Source organism: Suncus etruscus, chromosome 6, assembly GCF_024139225.1.
Source record: "Suncus etruscus isolate mSunEtr1 chromosome 6, mSunEtr1.pri.cur, whole genome shotgun sequence".
Taxonomy (NCBI): domain Eukaryota; kingdom Metazoa; phylum Chordata; class Mammalia; order Eulipotyphla; family Soricidae; genus Suncus; species Suncus etruscus.
This window is the reverse complement of record NC_064853.1, coordinates 46,582,164-46,603,834: the sequence shown is the minus strand read 5'-3', so window position 1 is coordinate 46,603,834 and position 21,671 is coordinate 46,582,164. Positions and strand designations below refer to the sequence as shown.

General features: G+C 44.7%; 1 protein-coding gene and 1 non-coding gene across 5 annotated transcripts in view; both read right to left on the bottom strand.

Moving 5' to 3' along the window:
- Positions 1-6,728: 6,728 nt before the first annotated feature.
- Positions 6,729-21,671, bottom strand: part of PUM1 (pumilio RNA binding family member 1) — a 141,791-nt gene continuing 126,848 nt past the window's right edge. For all 4 annotated transcript variants that reach the window (XM_049774636.1, XM_049774637.1, XM_049774638.1 and 1 more), the window contains 5 exons: positions 19,496-19,633; positions 16,879-17,004; positions 15,540-15,661; positions 11,203-11,395; positions 6,729-8,548 (listed from right to left, as the gene is read on the bottom strand). In XM_049774636.1, the coding sequence (XP_049630593.1) occupies positions 8,417-8,548; positions 11,203-11,395; positions 15,540-15,661; positions 16,879-17,004; positions 19,496-19,633 (711 nt within the window). In that variant the 3' untranslated portion in view covers positions 6,729-8,416. The remainder of the gene's footprint in view (positions 8,549-11,202; positions 11,396-15,539; positions 15,662-16,878; positions 17,005-19,495; positions 19,634-21,671) is intronic.
- LOC126012459 (small nucleolar RNA SNORD103/SNORD85) lies at positions 10,333-10,417 on the bottom strand. Its single transcript, XR_007496927.1, has one exon. It is a non-coding gene; the product is annotated as a small nucleolar RNA SNORD103/SNORD85 (small nucleolar RNA).

Sequence of the window (21,671 nt, the reverse complement as noted above, 5' to 3'; positions counted from 1 at the left end):
GCAGCGAAAAATCAGCACATTACAGCTGTTATCTGGGGTCTTCTCAGGAACTTAGGGGGGTTTTGAGGTGGTGGCAGCATCTACATAGAGTCCTGGTAGGCAGGTCTGGGAAAGCGAGTACTATAAAGCAGTCACACCAAGGTTGAGCCAAGTGCCTGGAGCAGTCTGAAATACGTGTGAGAACCTTTGGGGTTCAGTCATTGCAAGCTCAATGCACAGAATGTGGGGAACAAGCCTTCTCTCCCTGTGCCCACTTCATATGCCCAATTCACAGGTGAGAAACAGGCTTTGCTTGTGTGTTTGTTTGTTTGTTTGTTTGTTTCTGGGTCACACCCGGCAGCGCTCAGGGGTTACTTCTGGCTCTATGCTCAGAAATTGCTCCTGGCAGGCTTGGGGAACCACGTGGGTATGCCGGGATTCGAACCACCACCGTCCTCTGCATGCAAGGCAATGCCCTACCTCTATGCTATCTCTCCAGCCCCAGAAACAGACTTTTTAAAAAAATTTTTATTGAGACCATTGTGAATGACAAGTCCTTCATAGTTGTATTTCAGGCATACAGTGAGAGTAAATTAGGGCCATTCCCACAACCAGTGTTGACCTCCCTCCATCAAAGTTCCCAGCATGCATCCCATACCTCCACCCTTAGCCTCCTGGTCTACCAGTGCAACAGGTTCATTTTATGTTTGAATTGTTAAAGGAGAAATCAGCTTTTTAAAGAGGTGTGATGGTCTATCTAGATACAGTGGTCCTCAAACTATGGCCCGCGGGCCACATATTGTATTTGTATCTGTTTTGTTTCTTCATTGCAAAGTAGGATATATGCAGTGTGCATAAGAATTCGTTCATAAGTTTTGTTTTTACTATAGTCAGACCCTCCAATGGTCTGAGGGACAGTGAACTGGCCCCCTGTTGAAAAAGTTTGAGGACCCCTGATAGAAGGAGGTGTAGACACCAGCATGAGGCCACCAGTTGGATCTGGTGCTGCTGCAGAATGTGATCCTACCAGCTTTGCTTTTTCTAAGGGTCCCTAGAAGTTGTGGGGACACCCCTAAATGCGGGGCATGACTCCCACTCAGTACCACAGTCAAGCAGGTGTGGGACCTACATCAAGGTCACCCCATGGGAAAGGTGTTCTCATGATGACTGTGTGGTAGAGCTAGGAAAGCTCCCAGCCTTTGCTTCTACCCTGAGATGGGGTTTTCATGCCCCTTCATCTCCTAGACCAGCTGCCTCTGGGACCTACCTGGTCCTTGTCCCCCCAAATTCCAAGGGCTCCTCAGTGCTGGGTTCTAGTCAAAGTTCCCTAGTCCCTTACCTGTCCTGCTAGGGGGAGACAAGAGGAGGAGGGGCAGCACTATACTGTAGCCTCATGCACACATGGAGGATTATTCTGAACATTTGCAGTCATTTTCCTGGAGGAAAAAAAAAAAGCCTCTAAAAATATTTCTTCTTTCTCACCTCATCCTGAAACTCCAGCAGCCCAGCTGGGTGACAACCAAAGAGAGGGGGTGAAGGACAGTGACCAGAAGGGCCCTTGTACAGTTCCTAGTCAGCCCATACAGCTGGAGCTGCAACAAGAGGCTGCCCAGACCATGAGCCTCCAGCTAGAAATGTTGCTGCCACCTGGGGACCCCAGCAGGAGGGAACACTGGGCATTGGGGAGAGGCACTAGTCTGCCCCCAGCAGGGCTCTACCTGCCTGCTGCTGTAAGGACATCAGCTCAGGGCTCATTCATTGCCTAAAGGTGTCCTGAGCACTGCAGAATGGGGGGCTGGGAGATCTAGCCCTGTGATCCTCCTGGAAGTGGGGACAAAGGGGAAGTCATGGGTTTGAGAAATAAGGTGCCTCTTACCTGTGACCTCCTGAGGGGTCTCAGGTACAGCCCCACCTGAACATGTGTAATCTCTGGCTGGGGTGGGTTGGACCTAATTAGGCCCCCTGTTCTCCTCACTCTTGTCTCTGGGGTGAAGAGTGCAGGAGCCAGTCTGAGGGGTGATGGCTTGGGACCCTACTGGTCAGTCCTGGCTGGTCTTTCCCCTGCCATGGAAAGTCTAGGAAAGTGACACGTAATTCTGGAGAGGATATTTGTGCCCCCGCACCCAACTCCCATGACATCCTGTTCAGGGCTGGGAATGCTACACAGAGGTGGGACTGCAGAGGGCCCAGGAACTCAGTGCATCATTCTGAAAAGGGCCCAATGTGGAGGATATAGGTGTCCTGGGAAATTGCCTGGATGGACATGGGGAAAAAATAACATGGTGCTCTTTTTTGGTTTGTTTGTTTTTGGGTCACACCCAGCGATGCTCAGGGTTTTACTCCTGGCTCTGCACTCAGAAATTGCTCCTGGCAGGCACAGAGACTACATGGGATGCCGGGATTCGAACCACCGTCTGTCCTGGATCAGCTGCAGGCAAAGCAAATGCCCTACTGCTGTGCTAACTTTCCAGCCCACATAGTACTCTTTATAACTGTGTCCCCAGGTCTGTGCCATGTGCTTCTAATGACCTCTGGAAGGGCTAGTGACTGAGTCATTACTACACCATTTTTCCAGATGAGGAGAGGGAAGGAGGGAGGTAGAGCTGGACTTGGAGCTCAGTGGCTATTCGCTACCAGGATGTAAATGTTTTAGCTGTTTGAAGCTTGGTGCATACACTGGTCTATGGGCTCTGCAAAAGGTAACAGGGCCTCAGGTTCCATGGACAGAGCAGGGATGTCAAGCATCGGACCTGTTCAGAACAATTTCATTCAATTACTTCCTTTTTTGGCCACACCTGGCAGCATTCAGGGGTTACTCCTGGCTCTGCGCTCAGAAATTACTCCCAGCAGGCTCACCCCATAAGGATTGTCAGGGATCAAACCCAGGTCAGCCCTACACAAGGCAAAAGCCTACCGCTGTGCCATCACTCTGAACCTCCACTCAATTACTTTAAAAACCTAATTGCTTCATTAGATGACCCTGAATTGGGCAGCATTCTACCCAGTAAGCAGAAATGTACTCCCAAATGTTCATCTAAGTGCAATTTTAGAACAAGGAAAAGGGGAGGTGAGAGGGGAGTGCAAGTATAGCAGCAAAAGAAAAGAATTATTTCAGAGTCAGTGAGACGACGGCTCAAAGGGCTGGAGCACACACAGGCTTTGCCTGCAAGAAGACTAGGTTCCATCCCTGGCACCAGACGGTCCCATGAGTACCACCAAGAGTAATTTTCCCCTTTACAACAATGAACAGTAGCTGCCCCTGAGCATTCTGGTGAAGCCAAAAAAGCAAAGCACAGAAAGAAAGAAATTAAGATGATTTCATGCAAACTGGCAAAGCTGCTTTCTGTGGGAAGACTCAGGTTGGAGGCAGATTGTCTCCCTGGTGCTGACCAGGCAGCTCCAGACAACACCCACTTTAAACAGGAGCTGGGGAGATAACACAATGGGTGAGGCATTGCCTTCCATACAACCAACTCTAGTTTGGTCCCCAGCACCCGGTATTGTCCCCAGGTACCACCAGGAATGATCCATGAATACAAAGCCAAGAGTAGCTCCTGAGCACCACTGGGCGTGTCCTGCAAACCAAAACAGACAAAATTCCACTTTGGGTCAGTGATGTTGTCACTCAGTAGTAAAGCACTTGTCTTGAATGCACTTGGACACAGGGTTTTCTCCAGGTGCCTTAGTTAGGCCCATACTTTACCTGTGGCAGTGCAGGGATGGTCATAGGGGTGCCGAGGATGGCAGGACCCAAGGACTGAACTGTGCAGTTCATCTGGACAAACATCATCAGGCATGACCCATGGCCTCCTAAGCACTGCCTGTCCTGTTCCCCCACTAAATCTAATGATATAATGGATTCATTTCTAAGTGTCTACTCTGGATGTGGCTAAAACTAGACTTTGCTAGGTATGGTCTTGCTGGGGCCAGAACAAACATCCAGGTCAGTTTTCTATTTTCCTTTATTCCTTCTCTCCTCCTCCTAGACCTATACAAATGTCATATCAGCCCTGGGGAAAAGGATGGCATGAGCAAGGATGTCACTGACTGCTAGTGACAAATAAACAGAGGCCCTGAGAAGTCAGTAACTTGCCAGAAAAACAAACAAACAAACAGTATATCCAAAAGAGGGTTGGGCCAGTGAGTCCATCTGTGACCACAGCCCTCCATCCCAACCAGGGAGTCCAATAACTCTATGCCCAGGAGAAAGGAGGGAGGCTTAGTCCTAGGGCAGAGGCCAGCCCCACTATTCTCTGCAGGACACTCCATTCTTGAACCTTTCAATTTGAAGAAAAGCTGCTTTAGGCAGCAGTACCATCGTGTGGTGATAGCTGGTAACTACACGAAGGCACAGGGCTCTTCTCTAGACAGCTGGGCAGGGAGAGAGCATGCATGCAGCTGACTGGGATGCAAATTGCCTGGCAACCTATAAGGTCCCCTAAGCACCTTCAGGAGTGAACCCTACATGCAGAACAGGAGTAGTCCCTGTGCACTACAGATGTGCCCTGTGTGTCCCACACCCCACCCCGCTAAAAATGAAAAAATTAAGAGGAAGAAGCTCTTGGGGTTCATGTGGTATGAATAAACAGTATTTGAAGTCAGGAAAACTTGAGATAAATTCATTTGGCATGACTGAGATCTAAATCTCCTCATCTAATGGGCTGCAAGCATCTATCCTACCTTCTTTCCCAGCTGTTGAAGAAGACTCAGTCAGTCACTGACACACTCTGCAGACAGTCAAGCTCTGGGGCAGGGCTTCCAAAAGCAGGTGGAAAGCAGTCAGCGCTCTGAAGGTGAGTCTGAAGACCCCATCCTGGAGGGACAGCAATGGAGGGGTCTAACCAGTGGCTACCCAGGAGAGCATATCCTGGGATACAGTAGTAACTAGGCATTAGCAGCCATTCAAGTGAAACAGAGCCCAGGATTTAGTCTGTCCGGCAGAGGTGGTGGTGGTGGGGCTATCTCCGGATGGGCTAGCAAGGTCAGGTACAATCACATAGGAACTCAGATAGGGCCTGTACCTATGTTTACAAGATGGGGGGTGGTAATCACAGCATTGGCACCATGTAAAAATCCATCTTGACCCCCAGTCAGTCGGTCTAATGACTACATGTAAACTTCACCCAAGGGATGCCAACCAACAGCTGTGGAGACCTGGGATGAGACAATTCATGCCACGCCCCACCAGGAGAAGGAAACATGACCCAAGAAAGGCAGAAGGTGGGGTGTCGAAGGGGCCATCGCGTTTTTAACTAGCACCATGCTTTTTTTTTTGGGGGGGGGGTTGAGCCACACCTCCTGGCCATGCGCTCCTGGCAGGCTCAGGGGACCATATGGGATGCCGGGATTCGAACCATTTGTCCTGAATCTGCTGCATGCAAGGCAAACACCCTACTGTTTTGCTATCTCTCTGGCCCTCAGCACCATGCTTTGTTGTCAATAAATAAATCAATCACAAAAACAATTCATGAAGTGCTAGCACAAAGGGGAGAAGTGCCAGAGAAGCAGCAGCCCTCCCAACTAGTGGGAAAAAAGTCTGTGGGGGGTGCTTCAATTCATCACTCTATCTCCAGGCAAAACAACCAGCTCAGGAGTCACACTGGGCTCAGCCTCCTCCCACGGGTCCTCAAACTTTTTAAACAGGGGTCCAGTTCACTGTCCCTCAGACCATTGGAGGGTCTGACTATAGTAAAAACAAAACTTATGAACGAATTCTTATGCATACTGCATATATCTTATTTTGCAATGAAGAAATAAAACAGATACAAGTACAATATGTGGCCTATGGGCCATAGTTTGAGGACCACTGTACCTAGGCATTCTTCATGGGACTGTGAGGTCCTTGAATGAAGTTTGTCTTCAGCACATTTCCTAGGACAGTGATGGCTAATCTTTTTGAGACCGAGTGCCCAAACTGCCACACAATGCCCGGTCCTCCCAATGGCCAGTGTGGCCCTGTTGCCAGGTGAGCTGCAAAGCAGACACCGGCACATTCGACTCCCGCCGTGCCGCATATGTTAACTGCGGACCTTCTCACGTGCCAGCTGCAAGGCCTTCGCGTGCCACCGCTGGCACGCATGCCATAGGTTCGCCCTCGAGGTCCTAGGAGGTGGCTTGGTGAAGTGACCCTCACTGCTCACCCTCACTGGGAGAGGACCTGGTTTCTTCCCCTTTTTCTCCATTCCTGGGCTGGGCTTGCACTGCTGGAGACAAGCCTCAGTCCTCCCTGGCTGAGCTCACCCTTATGCTTGTCAGATGACTGTTCCTAGTCCAGGAGGAGTGGAAAGTGGGCTCCTCGGGACCCAATCAGATGGGAAGCCGTTGGGTGACTGTTGTAACACAGAGTCCTGAGAAGGCCAAGATAATTAAGCAGAACTGGGCCATTAGGCCAGTATACATATGCAACAGCAACAGCCAGAGAAGGGGCTCCAGGAAGAGAGGCCTAAGTAGGTGCTCACCCCTTCTCTCAGCTGGGAGACACTTGTGACCCACTGGATCTAATCTCAGCCCTGGGTTCCCCACACTGTGAGGCTGGAAAGAATGGGCAGTGCTCTGTTGAGGAGCGGGTAACAGGGCCGATGCACATCCCTGCTAGATTATTCTGATCAACAGAAACTAGAAAGCTTGATAAATGCACCAAGATTGTCTTGGTTTTTTTTGAAGCCCCGGACTGACTAAACTCAACATCTTTGGGCTAAAAGAAAAACAAACAAACAAAAAAAAAGAAACAAAACATTAAGAGCACAAACTCAGATTCCAAAGTTCTGTATTTTTTCAAAATAAAGATCACACATTGTTTAGAGACAATTCTACACAAGAGTTACAAAAAATAGTTGCCCAGGCATAAGCATACACAGGTTTGTTAATTATACACATATGGTTACAAGTGTGCTTGCAAAAAAGTTCATTGGAAATATACACAAGGCTCTGGAAATGTACACCGTGTAGTGTTACAATTCTATATTCAAACAAGGAAAATTGACAGTATGTTACATTCACTTACAAGTAGACAAAATGCAAAATACAGTTCATCTTCTGTACAAAAAGGAAGGGCAATTCACACTTTACAAGGTGAGGGGGCCTCTGATTGTGAGGAAAACTGGGGTGGGGCTGAACTTTGCACGTCCTTTTGACTGTCACAAAATAAGCAAAACATTACTTTTTTAGGATTAAAAAAAAACACTAGTGCGAACTGAATCAGCCTGAATAACATTTAGAAAAGATCTCGCTACTGTCTGACTAGATGACAAATAAAACCAAGCTATTTTTTTTCTTTTTAAACTTCAACTAGGCTGTATAAAGAACATTTATTCCTTCAAAAGAAAATTTTACTTCTGGTTGAAATTACAATTTACAATATACAACACTATATGCTACGACTGTAGAAGGTATGAATATACACTGAATGCACAGGGCTGGCTAATTCTCTTTCCTTACCAAAAAACGTGTTTATGTTGATTCAAACTTCTCCACATTTACATTACAGGTATACAAATGTACAATTGTACAATCAAAAGTATGTTCGACTACTAGGGTACATTATAGATACAGATTAGACATCAAAACAAGAAAATACTACAAATTTGTATATATGCAAAGTCTACACCAAGTATACACTATATATTTATAGAAGCAAGACCAAAAGCAGAGTTGGATTTTTTTTCTCATGCTAAATAATCAGATTTTGCCTTTCAATGTGAACAGAAAAAAATCCAGTAGGCAGTAAACACTTACACCCGTGCAGCCTGAGAGCCACCTCGGGTGCTCTGTCTCCTCACAACACACTCTTCAGCATAATAGTCTCCGAAACGGCAATTTTTAGAAGTCTCATAAACTTAATGTCATAAACTGAAGCTTTAGCAACTCTGAAGCGATTTTCATTATATATATATGTATATATATATATATTTTTATAAACAGTGTTAAATGCCAGTTTGGGGTCATTTAACTAAAATTCAAACTTTTTTTGGGTTTTTTAGTTTTATACTAAAATGAGGAGGTGGAGAAGAGTTATTTGCAAAACTTGCCTGTGAGGCAAATGAGTTAAAAACCTTTTTTCTTTATTTTTTAAAACTTTTTTTTGTTAAACCAACCACCCTGAAAGTTTCCACATGTGGAATATAGATACAACATTGAACAAAATATGTGGCCTCCCATGTCCATTGGTTACCTATGTACAAGTATCCTATACACCAGTAAAACAACAGGGCAATTAGTCAATTAAAAAAAATAATTAGTACATGTTATGTGTAATAAAATTAAACAGATTTACAAAGGCGTTTCCACTTGTGGATCTGATTATTTTTTTGGAGGAGCGGGTGATCCGGGAGCAACCACTTCCCATTGCAGCTTCGAGGAGAACATCTCTGGTTGCTGGCTGGACTCACCAATGGGCCAGTGAGGTCAGTGGGAATGAGGGGACAAGGGCGACACTGACTCAGATAATCCCGTTCGGGGGGCCGCAGATGGGCCCTAAGTCAACGCCATTCTTCATGTAGTACTTCTCCAGCTTGGCCAGAATGTGCTTGCCGTAGGTGTACTTGCGAAGAGTCGCGATGTGGGGCCGGATCTGGGGAGGAAGCAGTTTGTGTCACAGAGGCAGGAAAGCTAACTGTGGGTGGGGGTGGAGTGGGGTGGAGCTCCCCACAGACACATCCCCATGTCCCAACCAGCCCAGCATCTCCCCGTGTGCCCCAAATCATGGGCCCAGCACCTGTCTCCAACTCAGAGGCACCAAAAGCAACAAGTGATGACCCAAATGACCTCAGAACACAAGGCTCCAAGCTCACCATCAACCTTCATTCACCAACTTCCCATTCAGAGCCCATGTGAGCACATGCCTGGGGCAGCGTGCCAGGGCAGGGGCTCACACCAATGAGGGCTCGGCGCAGCCTCACAGGACAGACCTATATCACCTGCTGCAGTCTCAGTGGGAGTCTCCCCAGGATACCGCTTTGCATCCGCACATTCTGGGATGCTGACACATTCTGGAAAAGGCTATGGAAGCCATGTGTCTATGCACATAGCTAATGCTTCTGAAGCAGAAGTCTGAGGTCCAGGACCCAGTTGTTTTTTGTATTTCTCCTTTTAGAGAGCAAGTGAAACTCATGTCTCACCTCTATTTCCGGGACTGCCTGGTCAGGAAGTCCAGCCTTTACCTTTCGCCCTTCTCTGCTTCCAGAGAACCCACCAGCCCATGTGTGCATGCAGGCACAGCACGGTTCCCCACACCTTTCACCTGACCCCACAGAAGGTAGCAGGGACCAGCCTGTTCTGCCTCTTGCTGAAATGGATGTGCAGAGCTGTTGAGATTCTCAGAATTCTCCCTCCTCCTGCAAAAGTGCCATTGTGTTCCTCACTCTATTCTTCAGCTCCAAAGCTACCTAGATCCCACCCCTCCGCAAAACAGTAACTGAGGGCCAGAGAGATAGCGTGGAGGTAGGGCATTTGCTTTGCATGCAGAAGGACGGTGGTTTGAATCCCAGCATCCCATATGGGCCCCCGTGCCTGCCAGGAGCGATTTCTGAGCATAAAGTCAGGAGTAACTCCTGAGCGCTGCTGGGTGTGACCCAAAAACCCACCCCACCCCCAAAACAAAAACCCAATAGCTGACCAAGTGACAGATTCTGGCACCTGTTCTGCTATGCTGAGCCTACTTTATACTTCAGACACACTTCCTTTATACAAGGCTCAGGAGGCTATTCAAATGTTTCTTCTTGGGGAAGACTTCTCTATGCCTCACACCGAAGAGACACTGGCATGTTCTCACATGACCTGGTCCTCCTATTGTTCCCACAACACCGTTAACTTTCTCAGAAGAATACTGCCATGGTCATTGATGCAGTCTTGCTCAAATGAGGGATCACTGCAGACACAACACATGCATGTTTAATAAGCTATTTAAAAATTGTTTAAATGGTGGGGATTAAACTCAGGTCCTCCGACATGCAAGGTTAGTGTTCTATCATTAAATCATACCTGCCTCCTGCTCAGTATTTTCTTTTTCTTTTTATTTTTTGGGTCACACCCAGCAACACTCAGGAGTTACTCCTGGTTCTATGTTCAGAAATCACTCCTTGCAGGCTTGGGGACCATATGGGATGCCGGATTCGAACCACCGTCTTTCTGCATGCAAGGCAAACGTCCTACCTCCATGCTATCTCTCCGGCCCCTGCTCAGTATTTTCTTAAGTAAATAAAAATATGTACTTTGTCTATCTCCAACATTTGCTCAACCTTTGCCAGCATCCTAACACCACACCTGTAAGAACACCTGGGCCTTCACCTACTATCACCAGTCACCTGTGCTGTGGTCTCTGGTCTCTATCTGGAACGAGAGGTGTTGGGTGCCCCAACTGGCTCAGAACTGAGTCCATTAACAAAGATTCTCATTATCGAACTTTGTTCTCAGTGAGGGCAAGTGAGTCATCATTGCCAGACTGGGGCTACCTCCACCTTGAGCACACTGTATGAGCTCAGAGCCCAAAGGCTGATACAGACAGGGTGGAATCAGAAGCACCCAGGCTTCACAACTGGCCAGCATGGGCAGCAGACACACACCCATGATGCACCTGGCAGGGTCCCTGGGCCTGGGGTCTGTGTGGTGCCGGGCTGGACCCTCTCTCTGACTGTTCCTGAAACCATGTGGGACTTTTGCTGTGAGCGACCACTCCCAGTACCTAACACAGTGCTTGCTCCTCGGGGATGGGGGTTAGATGGTCCCTATGGGCCATCAAGATTTTTCTCTGAAGAAGCCACAGGTGAAAATTGTGTCAAGGGATGACAGGTTGAAACTAGGGGGCAATGGCCAGAAAAAGGTTGAAAAGTGCTGCCTAAGTAGTTCAGATTTGTTGTGTCTTACCGCTACACACTCAGCCCCCACTTGAGTCCCACTGTCCCATGCAACCCACTCTCACTGTTGTGCTACTGGTGATCTCCCTCACATCACACTCTAAACAGGGCTCATCTTAGATGCCCGAGGGCCCAGCCCCTCAGGAAATGGTGGCTGTAGAAGGAGACCAGCAAGTGGATCTCTTTAACAGAGAAGGGAGTCTCCAAGCAGATGGAGGCCCTGATGCTCAAGAATGGGAATCCTTCAGTGAGCGCCTCTCACAGCCCTGGGTAACATACATCCCTGTGACAGGGAAAGAGGAGCATAACAAGCAACAGTATCGATGAGTGAGTGACATAGTCCTCCCAGGAAGGCCAACTGCGGGGCCCCTACCTTATGCATGACAATCTTGCGCTGTGCGGGCTCCGCCACATCAATCATCTTCTGGACGACGTAGTTGGCATACTGGTCTTTCATCATGGTGTATAAGGCACTGTGGGGACCGTCGTTCATGGTGCACACCTCGTCAATAAGCACAGCGCGTTCCGTGCGGGAGGCGTGAGTGACACACTTCTCCACAACATTACTACGATGAGACAGAGCCACAGACAACAATTAGAAGAGGCTCCCTGTCTTGTGGCTGCCCTGACCATGCTCACAAAGGGCAATGAACAATCCAAAGTTTGGGACAATGAATCACCTCTAGGAAACACTTTTGGGCCACTCCTGTCCCAATCCAACCCTCTACTAAGAAAGGGAACAGGATCAGGCACCTAACTGGGGTGTCACGAGTGATTAACAATCATAAAATTTAAGCAGCACCATGTCAACTTGTACCAAAGTCTGCAGACAGGTCTCTATTTGCCTCTGCCTGCTTATTAAGACCAAAACTCAATCTTGTTTATATCTATGCCGAGCAGAGCTCAACCATGCCACAGGAACCCATTGAATGGCCATTCACTACCTTATGCAAGTCTCGCAGAGCCCCTAGAGTAGGCCTGTCCACATAGCTAAATACTTCACAAATGTATAAACCTGGAGAAGAAAGCAGGAACGCTGCTTTATTCCATCAGAAGAAAGGCCATGCTGTAGGTATTTTGTGCTTAAAAGTGACTGACTCCTCAGTGGTTGGCCTCACAGGCACTATTTTCTATCTACAGCTCCAAGGGCACTGAGAGACCAAAAAGAGGTACCATCTATATCTGTATTGCTGAACGTAGGACCAGGCAAGTACACCTGGCAAGGTAGCTGAAGGTTTTCATAACAAGTTGAGAAATGGGGAAAGAACTGCTTTGGCTCATTAAAAACTCCAATAGAAACAGAACCAAAAAGTTTAGATCTAACAAACACAAAATGTTCTTCTTCTGGATTGCCAGAAAAATGGGAGTCAGAATTCTGAACCCTCTGCTTTAACACCTCCAGAACCTAATAGTATTCTTTTCTTTTCTTTTTTTCTTTCTCCCTCCCTCCCTCCCTCCCTCCTTCCTTCCTTCCTTCCTTCCTTCCTTCCTTCCTTCCTTCCTCCCTCCCTCCCTCCCTCTTTCTTTCTTTTTTTTTGCGGGGGGGGGGGGTGTTACACCCAGCAGCACTCAGGAGTTATTCCTGGCTCTACCAGGGTCTCAAACTCAATCTACCTGGGGGCTGCAGTAGGCAAAGTCTGGGTGATCCTTGAGTGCAAAGGCCTTGAACATTGGGGGGTGTGACCCAAACAACTAAAACAAAACAAAACAAAAAAAGATTCCTCTTGGGCAGGGCCACAAAATGTTGTATGGAGGGCCGTTTGTGGCCTGCAGATCACGAGTTTGAGACCCCTGCTATGCTCAGAAATCGCTCCTGGCAGGCTCAGGGGACCATATGGGATGCCGGGATTCGAACCACCAACCTTCCGCATGAAAGGCAAACGCCTTACCTCCATGCTATCTCTCTGGTCCCAAAGTATTACTTTCTTAAGAAAAATACCAGTGGGCCACAGTGATAACACAGCATTGAAAGAGACCAACCGGGGTTCAATCCCTGGCATCCCATATGGTTCCCCAGGGACCACCAGAAATGACCTGAGTGCAGGAGCTAGGAGTAACCCTGAGCACTGCCAGGTGTGGCTCAAAAACGAAAAAGAAAAAGAAAACTACCAGAGAGATAGATGAATGAACTTTGTTAAGTATATATGCTTCCCTGTAACTTCCCCCAGTTGCCTTACTCTGCTTCCCAAAGACCAGCCCTCTGGATATTTTACAAATTGCCATCACCTGTATCAGAGCAGTCCCTTCTAGTCAAAAGGTTTCTGAGCCAATAGAAGGTGTTGCTGTCTAGGGATGTAGCTCAGTGATTTGTTTTGTTTTGCCTAAAGGTAGAGCTTGGGGTTTACTCCTCTTGGTGCTCAAGGAACCGTATGTGGTGCTGAGGATTGTACCTGAGTGTGTATAGCCTTATCCCCTGTACAATCTCTCTGCTCAGTATTACAAGTGCACATTCTGTACCTATGAGACCCTGGGTCCTTTCTCTGGCTTCACAACAGCAAGAATTGTTTCACTCATCTCCGAAAGGATCCTCTCAATGTTACGTAGTTTGATATACCAGGCTTGTGCATAGGCTTTTATGTAGATTATGAAACAAAATCTTCAAACAAAAATGTTCAATTTGAATGACAGTGATCATCCTAGTAGATAATACCAGGATCCAGTGATCTGCGTTCTCCAGTCTGACCAATAACCTTTATATGCTGGCCAGATATGAGAACATTTCATCCCCACCTTTGTTTTTATACAACCATGCAGTCATTCTAGCATTGGCTAAGAGAAGTGTTAAATCAGCCAAAGAATTACTCTCTTTTTAGTAACTTTGTTAAGGATATTCTTTTATCCATGCAGGCCAATTTCACCTACAACGTATAAAGTGCTCAGGGTATGAACAAAACTTTCTGATAAACTCAAATTCGACCCAGGTATTTATGGTTTGGGATGCAGAACTTAGTCCTCAGTACTGATCTGTCTTTCCAAGAAAGCAAGCAGCTATGACCATTGGAATCCACTTGACAGAAGCTTCCAATTATACACAAAGGGTAAGACTTTTGACTTTTCAAAATTCACTCTAGAGTACAAAGAAGCACATGCTTTCCATGCAGAGGCCCAAGTTTAACCCCCAGAACCATGAGGAACAGTTCCTGAGTCCTGCCCCAATTTATTCTAATGGTTATAAACTGCAGTTCATGACCTGTGTGTCAGTGTCAAAAACAACATAGCTGGGGCTGAAGAGAGAGCATGAAGGTAAGGTGTTTGCCTTGCATGCAGAAGGTCGGTGGTTCAAATCCTGGCATCCCATATGGTCCCCCAAGGCTGCCAGGAACTATTTCTGAGCGTAGAGCCAGGAATAACTCCTAAGTGCTGCTGGGTGTGACCCAAAAACCAAAATAAAAACAACATAGCTATATGTGATTGATTTGGCTTTTTGTTTATTTGTGGCCCCACCCAGTGACACTGAGAGCTAGATATCGGTTCTGCACTCAGGGATTAATCTGGGTGGGATTGTGAATATTAGATCCTCAAACCCTGGTTGATCCACAATTGACTTACCTGCTGTACTCAACCCTTACTTTCTCCTCCTTTCCCTTTCCCCCATTCTCTGAAGGATTTGGGTCATTAGAGACTATTCCTAGTCCAGGTTCTGCTCAGTAATGATCCTGGCAGTACTTAGAGACCCATCTGTGGTGCTGAGGACTAGAATCAGGGCCAACTGTGAAAAAGCCAAGCACTTTCCTCTTGCACTATTCTCTCCAGTCTATTTGTCCCCCTTTCCTACTGTATGGCTCACTTCAGTACCCACAGTGCTCTGGCAGAGCATTATGAGAGGCCTAGTGGAAAAAGGCCTCCCATAAATCCAAACCCATGTATGGAACAAGCAACTTCTAGCCATACTATAGCCAGCTGTAAAGCACCGCAAGAAAAGAATATGATCCCTTCAAACACTGCAAGCACTGTTGCCATGAGTGACCCCTTCAGTGACTGCAAAAGATTGGAAGGTTGGTGGCATGAGTCACATCTGCCTTTACTTATCCTGAAAACCAGGAATAAAAAAAGTATTCCAAAAATGTAAAGAACTGTGTTCTGCATATTGTATGAGATGCAAGCTCATCCAGAAGACTGACTCACTAACCCACCAACTCCCTCAGTCCGAGCACCGCTTCTTACAGTTATGTAAAACAAACATCTTGCAATGCCTGAATAAAACAGATGTATTTTATTCTTAAGCTGGTATAATAAAAAGATAGCAAAGGCTATTCTAAGGATACAGTAAACTATTTTCTTTATTGAGGGTGCCAAAGGAAGCTGGTAAGGACCATAATTCTCAATTAGTTAATAATGAAATGTCAAATTTTTCAAAACACAAGCCTTACAGTATTTATAAACATACTCCTCAGATTTCAAAGTAGCTGATTGTGGAGAACTAAGGAGCCCACAAACAGAACTATCTGACTTATGCTCAGCTGTATGTATACTTTGGGGCATATCTAAAATACTTTGGGGAACAAAGCAAAATTACAGAAAGTAGGACATTTGTCTTGTATGTGCCTTGTATGTGTTCCATCCCTGGCATCCCATATGGTCCCTCGAGCATACCTGGAGTAATCCCTGAGCATTACTGGGTGTGGCCCAGAAACCAAAATAAATTAGTAAGCGAAACACAAAACTATGTACTCCTTTTATGGAAGAACCTGTGTAATTCAAAGCACATACCTTGCAAATTTGTGTTGACTCAGTACAAGTACATTGCCTCGAATTTCTGCTACAATTTTACTTTTATCCTCAGGACGACCATGCTCCAATACATGTTGGATTACATAATTTCCATATTGATCCTGTGTGACAAGCAACAACACAAATAAAATTTATAGAACAATTAATTCTATGGGTTACTTAACCTTAGGTCTAATCAACACTATTAGCTCTTCTAAACACTAATGGACATATAAAAGTTTGGAAAACAAACAGGGAAGGACAGTCCTTCCCAATATTAAAAAATAAAATACATATTACTAGGCACTGGAAGGAATATATATACATATACATATACATATACATATACATATACATATATATATGTATGTATACACATTAAAGGTCCTGGGTGGTTGTTTGGAAAGAAATACACACACATATAAAAAGGTTTTCTTTCATTTAAATAAATGTGGAAGATGAGAAGAACAGAACTGTAAAAATGTTCACTAAGCCTATTTCTAACAACAGAGCGTAACAAAGCACAAAGTGCACATCAACATTTCACATCTACAGTTAAAGCTATTTTGAGAACATGTGCAAATAAGGAAAAGAGAACAATGATTATATTTTTTTTATATGTTTAAAGTAAAATTTTGTAACAATCCTCTAAGAAAAAAGTAAAGAATGTCAATGGGACACACCCTGGTAGTGGGGGCTGTAAATCATAAAACAGCATCAATACTACTGTAAACCGTGACATCTTAATATAAATCAATGTATGAAAAAACTAGTCCACGTCAAATGTGTTTGCTTCTGGGTGATATGCATATATGTAGATAAATTTCATTGACTCTTTCTGAACTTTCAAATTGTCCTATAATATTTAGTAAGTCTTCCTATTCTATCTTCCACCAAAACAAACAAAGAATTAAAACAAAAACAAGTTACTTTAGTCCAAGACTCAGTAAGTAGCAGGTACCTAAATGTTTAGTACATGGGAGAAATTTTCAGTGGTACAATAACAAGGCTAGAAAGAAATCTAACTAACCCAACTCAGCAACTTGGAGGCAGCCTGTCTCAGAAGGTGGCTGGGAGACATTGCAAAGCTAATCTAGAACTGATCCCTGGCAGACAGGTGTCAGGATTCCAAGGGGAGGGGCACCAAAAGTTACACAAATTCATAGAAGACAAACCAGGTTGGTGGAAATGAAAATTTGCCCAGAATGTTCACTGGGCACTTCAAACACACTCACATTAACCTCTCCAGGAACAGATACCTGTTCTGAGATAACACACAAGCTCTGGGCTTGCACGAGCCCACAGGTGTTTGCAGTTACTCTACTGGCAACTCGACTACCTGCACAAGTTGCTCTGTGTGCTGGTGAAGTTCCTCTAAAATAGGGAGTGTCTGGTCAGGGAGACAGTGCTCCAGGATCCTCTGAATCACTCGGCAGCCATAGGGATGAGTGGACAAAGCAAATACCTAGGGCAGATAAACAAATAAGAAACCCAAAAATGATAGCTGCCACATTCAGTGCTACAGTCCTGCTTGTACTCATTAGAACATGAATCCACCTCAAAATGACCCTGAGACATCGCCATGCTTATTCTAAGCCTAAAAATCAGAAAACTGAACTTACTACAAGTTTAAATAATGTGCCCACAGTCATACAAATAGCAAATGACAGTCAGGATTTATTTCCTTGTTTGACTCAAAAGTCCAAAAATATAACATTGAAGTTGTTGCATGCAATCAAACCCATTTTAATTCCTGGCATTGCATGGTCCCAAGCACAGAGCTGGGAGTAGCTCATGAGCACTGCTGGTTGTTCCTGTGTGCGTGTGTGTGTGTACAATTGAGTAAATTTCATTTTAAGTAATTCTAGGATTCACCAGTGCACATAAACCCAGAGCTTAAGAACACTTTCCCAAGAAGCATTGAAAGAAATAAAAAGTCATAATCATGGAAACTACATTTAACTAAGATTCAGTATTGACAGCTCCAAAGAAAATGGTTAAACATAAAAAAGGAAGAACGAGAATCAAATTCTGATTGCTTTCATAGACAAAGCACAACACTCAATTTATTTGGGGTGCTTTCCAGAAACAAAAAAGTAGAATTCCATTCCTCTGACAATGAAACTTGGTGGTGAGTAAATTTTATACATGGAGATATTATGTTATAAACTCTTTCAACTCCACAATGTAATCTAATACGCCAACTGGGGGGAGGATGGGGCACACTCAGCAATGCTCAGGAGTTACTCCTGGCTCTGTCCCCAGATGGGCCTGGGCTGGGGACTGAACCCACGTGGTTGCTTGCCAGAAAAACACCCTACCCACTGTACTATTGTTCCAGCCCCATAAACTGATTTTTTCAAACTTCCTTTTACCGGTAGAGGTGGTAATGTGTATGGTGTTGGAATGATGTGTGCATGAGAAGTAATGTAAATCCTAGTACTTCAGTAAAAATGTTTAAATAAAAACTTCCTCTTTTAATGTAGTTTAGCACTTGGCCCCAGAGGTAAAAGAACACTGATATTTTGCAAAGAAAAGAAAAGAATAACCAATTAAAAAAAAAAAAAAAGTATGTCTGGGGGCTGAAGAGATAGCATGAAGATAGGGCAGTTGCCTTGCATGCAAAGGACGGTGGTTTGCATCCCAGCATCCCATATGGTCCTCCAAGCCTGCCAGGAGCAATTTCAGAGCATAGAGCCAGAAGTAACCCCCTGAGCACTGCCCGGTGTGACCCAAAAACCAAAACAAAACAAAAGATATTTCTGTAAAAGCCCAAGTAAAATGCCAAATCTGCTTTGAAACGAAAAGTATAAGGTTCATAATACAAGTGAATAAGAAGTCAGAAGCCAACTCTGGATTCATAGCATGAAATCAAATTGATAACTGCTTGCCCATACCCCAACTTAAGAACCAGTTCATTATTTTAAAGATATAGCAACACATTATCTATAAAAGTTCAGTTCTACAAATAATGCAATTCTGGTATAAATTTTACTTTTATAAGTTTAAAATGGGGGGTCGGAGAGATAGCACAGAGGTAGGCCATTTGCCTTACATTCGGCCGACTCAGGACGGACCTGGTATCAATTCCCATCAACCAATATGGTCCCCTGAGCCTGCTGGGAGTGATTTCTGAGCACAGAGCCAGGAGTACTGCCAGGTGTGCCCAAAACCAAACCAAAACAAAACAGAAATGTTTAAAATTGAGGTGGTGGGGGGGGGGTGTTTTTACACCCGCCAGCACTCAGGGGTTACTCCTGACTCTGCACTCAGAAATCACTCCTGGCATGCACAGGGATATGGAATGCCAGGATAAAAAAACCACCGCCTGGCTGCATGCAAGGCTAATACTCTACCACTGTGCTGTCTCTCCAGTCCTAAAATGTTTTTTAACTTAAACGAAAATTGAAATATGAGCTTTTGGCTGGTCCGATGGCAGTGGCTTATCAGAACTTATTAACATTAGTATCACAAAAGTTGGTATATAACCCCCACACACACTGCTCAATTTGACTGGCTTAAAAAAAAAAAGAAATATGAGCTTTAATTCTAAGTCTTATCCCAATGTGAGAGGACAAATGCATTAATGATGGAGAGAACCTCATCGACTACTCAGGGAAAAGATGAGGATACAGAGTTATGCATCTGACACCCAAGCAGAGGAGTCAATTATTAGAATCTACAACACTTTCTCTCATAGGGGTCATATGGCCCTGGGATATGGGGAGGGGGGTCTGCGAACACATGAAAATCATGTAAACTGGGCTCAGGGATAAGACTAGGGGGCCAAGGGTGCTTACAGGAAGAAAACAAGGTATCATGGTCAGGAAACAATTGAGAAACACTGGTCTAAACTGAATTAAAAAGCGCTAGAGATCACTCATCAAATCCTGTCCAATTCTCTGCTTACACCAAGCCTAGTGTTGCTTTCCTTCTTCCTTTCCTAAGTCACTTACCTGCCCTTTAAAAGCATCGATGATGAACTGTAAAGACTGGGGCTGCACACATTCAATGCACTTCTGGACCACATGATTTCCATTCTGGTCTTTCACGCACTTTAGGACGTGGCCATCCAGTTCCCGAACCATCTCATTCTATTGAAAACAAGGGGAAAAAAGCACCACCAGAATCATAGCGAGAAAATGCTTGGACAACCTCTGTTCTGCTGACCAAACACAAAAAGCATGAAACAGAGAGCCCATGAGAATGAAAATGGACATGACTATGACAGTATGGCAGCAGGACTGCCTCACGGGGAAATTTCCCAATGTTATCAAACTTCAGGTAATGGTAACAAATACCCCCAGTTTTCCAGCTTGCAAAGGACTTCTAGAGATTTAAAAAAACATTTTAAAAAAGACATCTCCAAATGGAAAGGAGGATATATGCAGTCCACTGTAATAAGAGAATTTTACGTACAATCAATCATGTTTATCATAAAAGTCCTGCACTGTAAAGTACACATTACTTCTAATAAGAATTTAACCTCAGACTTACTCTAGAATAGGCATAGTCCATGTTATTGTTCAATGAATGACAGTAACAGCTATGTGCATTAGCCATACAAGAGATGAGGAAACCAAAGTAAAGGCACATTAAATGACTTAACAAAATCATCCTAGAACTGTCAGGTTCAAGACCAAATAATTTGTTTGGGCTATCCTGTTTACGGCAAACTGTGTATATGTCAGTTAATCACCTGTAAATAACATAGCCGTGCACACAACTCAACCTTCAAATGAAGAAACTAAATCCGGAAGGGTTTCACAATGTTAAGATTAAAGCTGACATGGAGATGAAGAGATAGTATATTGGGGAGACATTTGCCTTGTACATAGCTGATGCAGGTCTAATCCCTGGCAACCATATGGTCCCCTGAGCACCACCCGGAGTTAGTTCCTCAGTGTAGAACCAGGAATAACCCGTAAGCATAGCCAGGTGTGGCCGAAAAAGGAAACACAAACAAGACTAAAGGTGACTGTAGTCAAGAATACTGACCACAGAAGGGTGCTCTCAGTTACTTAGTGAAAGTGCCCCAATCCAAGGAATAAAGAAAACAAAATGGGGAAGGGGGAGTGTGTAGGGGAGAGAAAGTGGATGAGAGCAGAAATGAAAAGACTACAAGTAGAAATGACAAAACTGAAAAAATTGGTAGGCAAAATAAAAAATTCATTGGAAGGACTCATCAGTAGACTAACAGTAGTACAGGACAAAAATCTGTGAGCAGATTTTAAGTGGCACTCACTTAATAACAAACAAAAACAACCACCAGTATTGTCAAGGATTGGGGGGGGGGGCTTCCTTCACTGCTGGTGGGAATGTTGACTGATTCAGTCTGTTTGGTAGTCAAAATGGACATTCCTCAAAAGAACAGCAGTTGAGCTTCCATATAACCCAGCAATCCTACTCTTAGAATATACCTCAAGAATTCAAATCCAGAAATGGCATTTGCACTCCTGTGTTTCATTGTGGCACTATACATAATGGAATACTACTTGGCAATAAGAAAAGATAAACTCATACAATTTATTGCTACATGGATGGCTTTGACAATAGAAAAGAAGTGCAGGTGAAGTGTTCTTCAAGGAAGCTTGCCACTGGATTGGAAGTGGGCTGCAACCTGGCGTCTGTTTTAAGTATTCTATCTCTATGGCTTTCATCATTCTGATTAGGATGTGCCTAAACACTTCCCATAGTGTTGGCGAAGAAACACTAGGACAATGATGGAGTGAAAAGGTGTCTGCTCTAGAGGAAGGTGGGGGAGTGGGCACTGGTGAGATTTGTGTTAGAATACTGTGAGCCTGAAACTCAATAATAAATAACTATAATTCATAGTGATTACAAATACTTAAATTAAAAATATAATAAAATTGCATCAAGAAAATACTCGGTTATCCATAACAAGAAGTTTTCAGAGTTTACAAGATATATCAAATCAAAAAGAGAAAGCCTTTGGGAAAAGTTAAAGCTGATGATTTTAATCCATGACAGTAATCCCAGAGAACAAATAAGAAGCCTGGTAATTAACTGACTGGTAAAAGAAATCCTCAAGTAGCAGTACTATCAGCCCTGCTGAGAGGAACTAACTACAACAGCCCCCTCATCTCTGCCACATCTTGGGCCCGAGCTGAA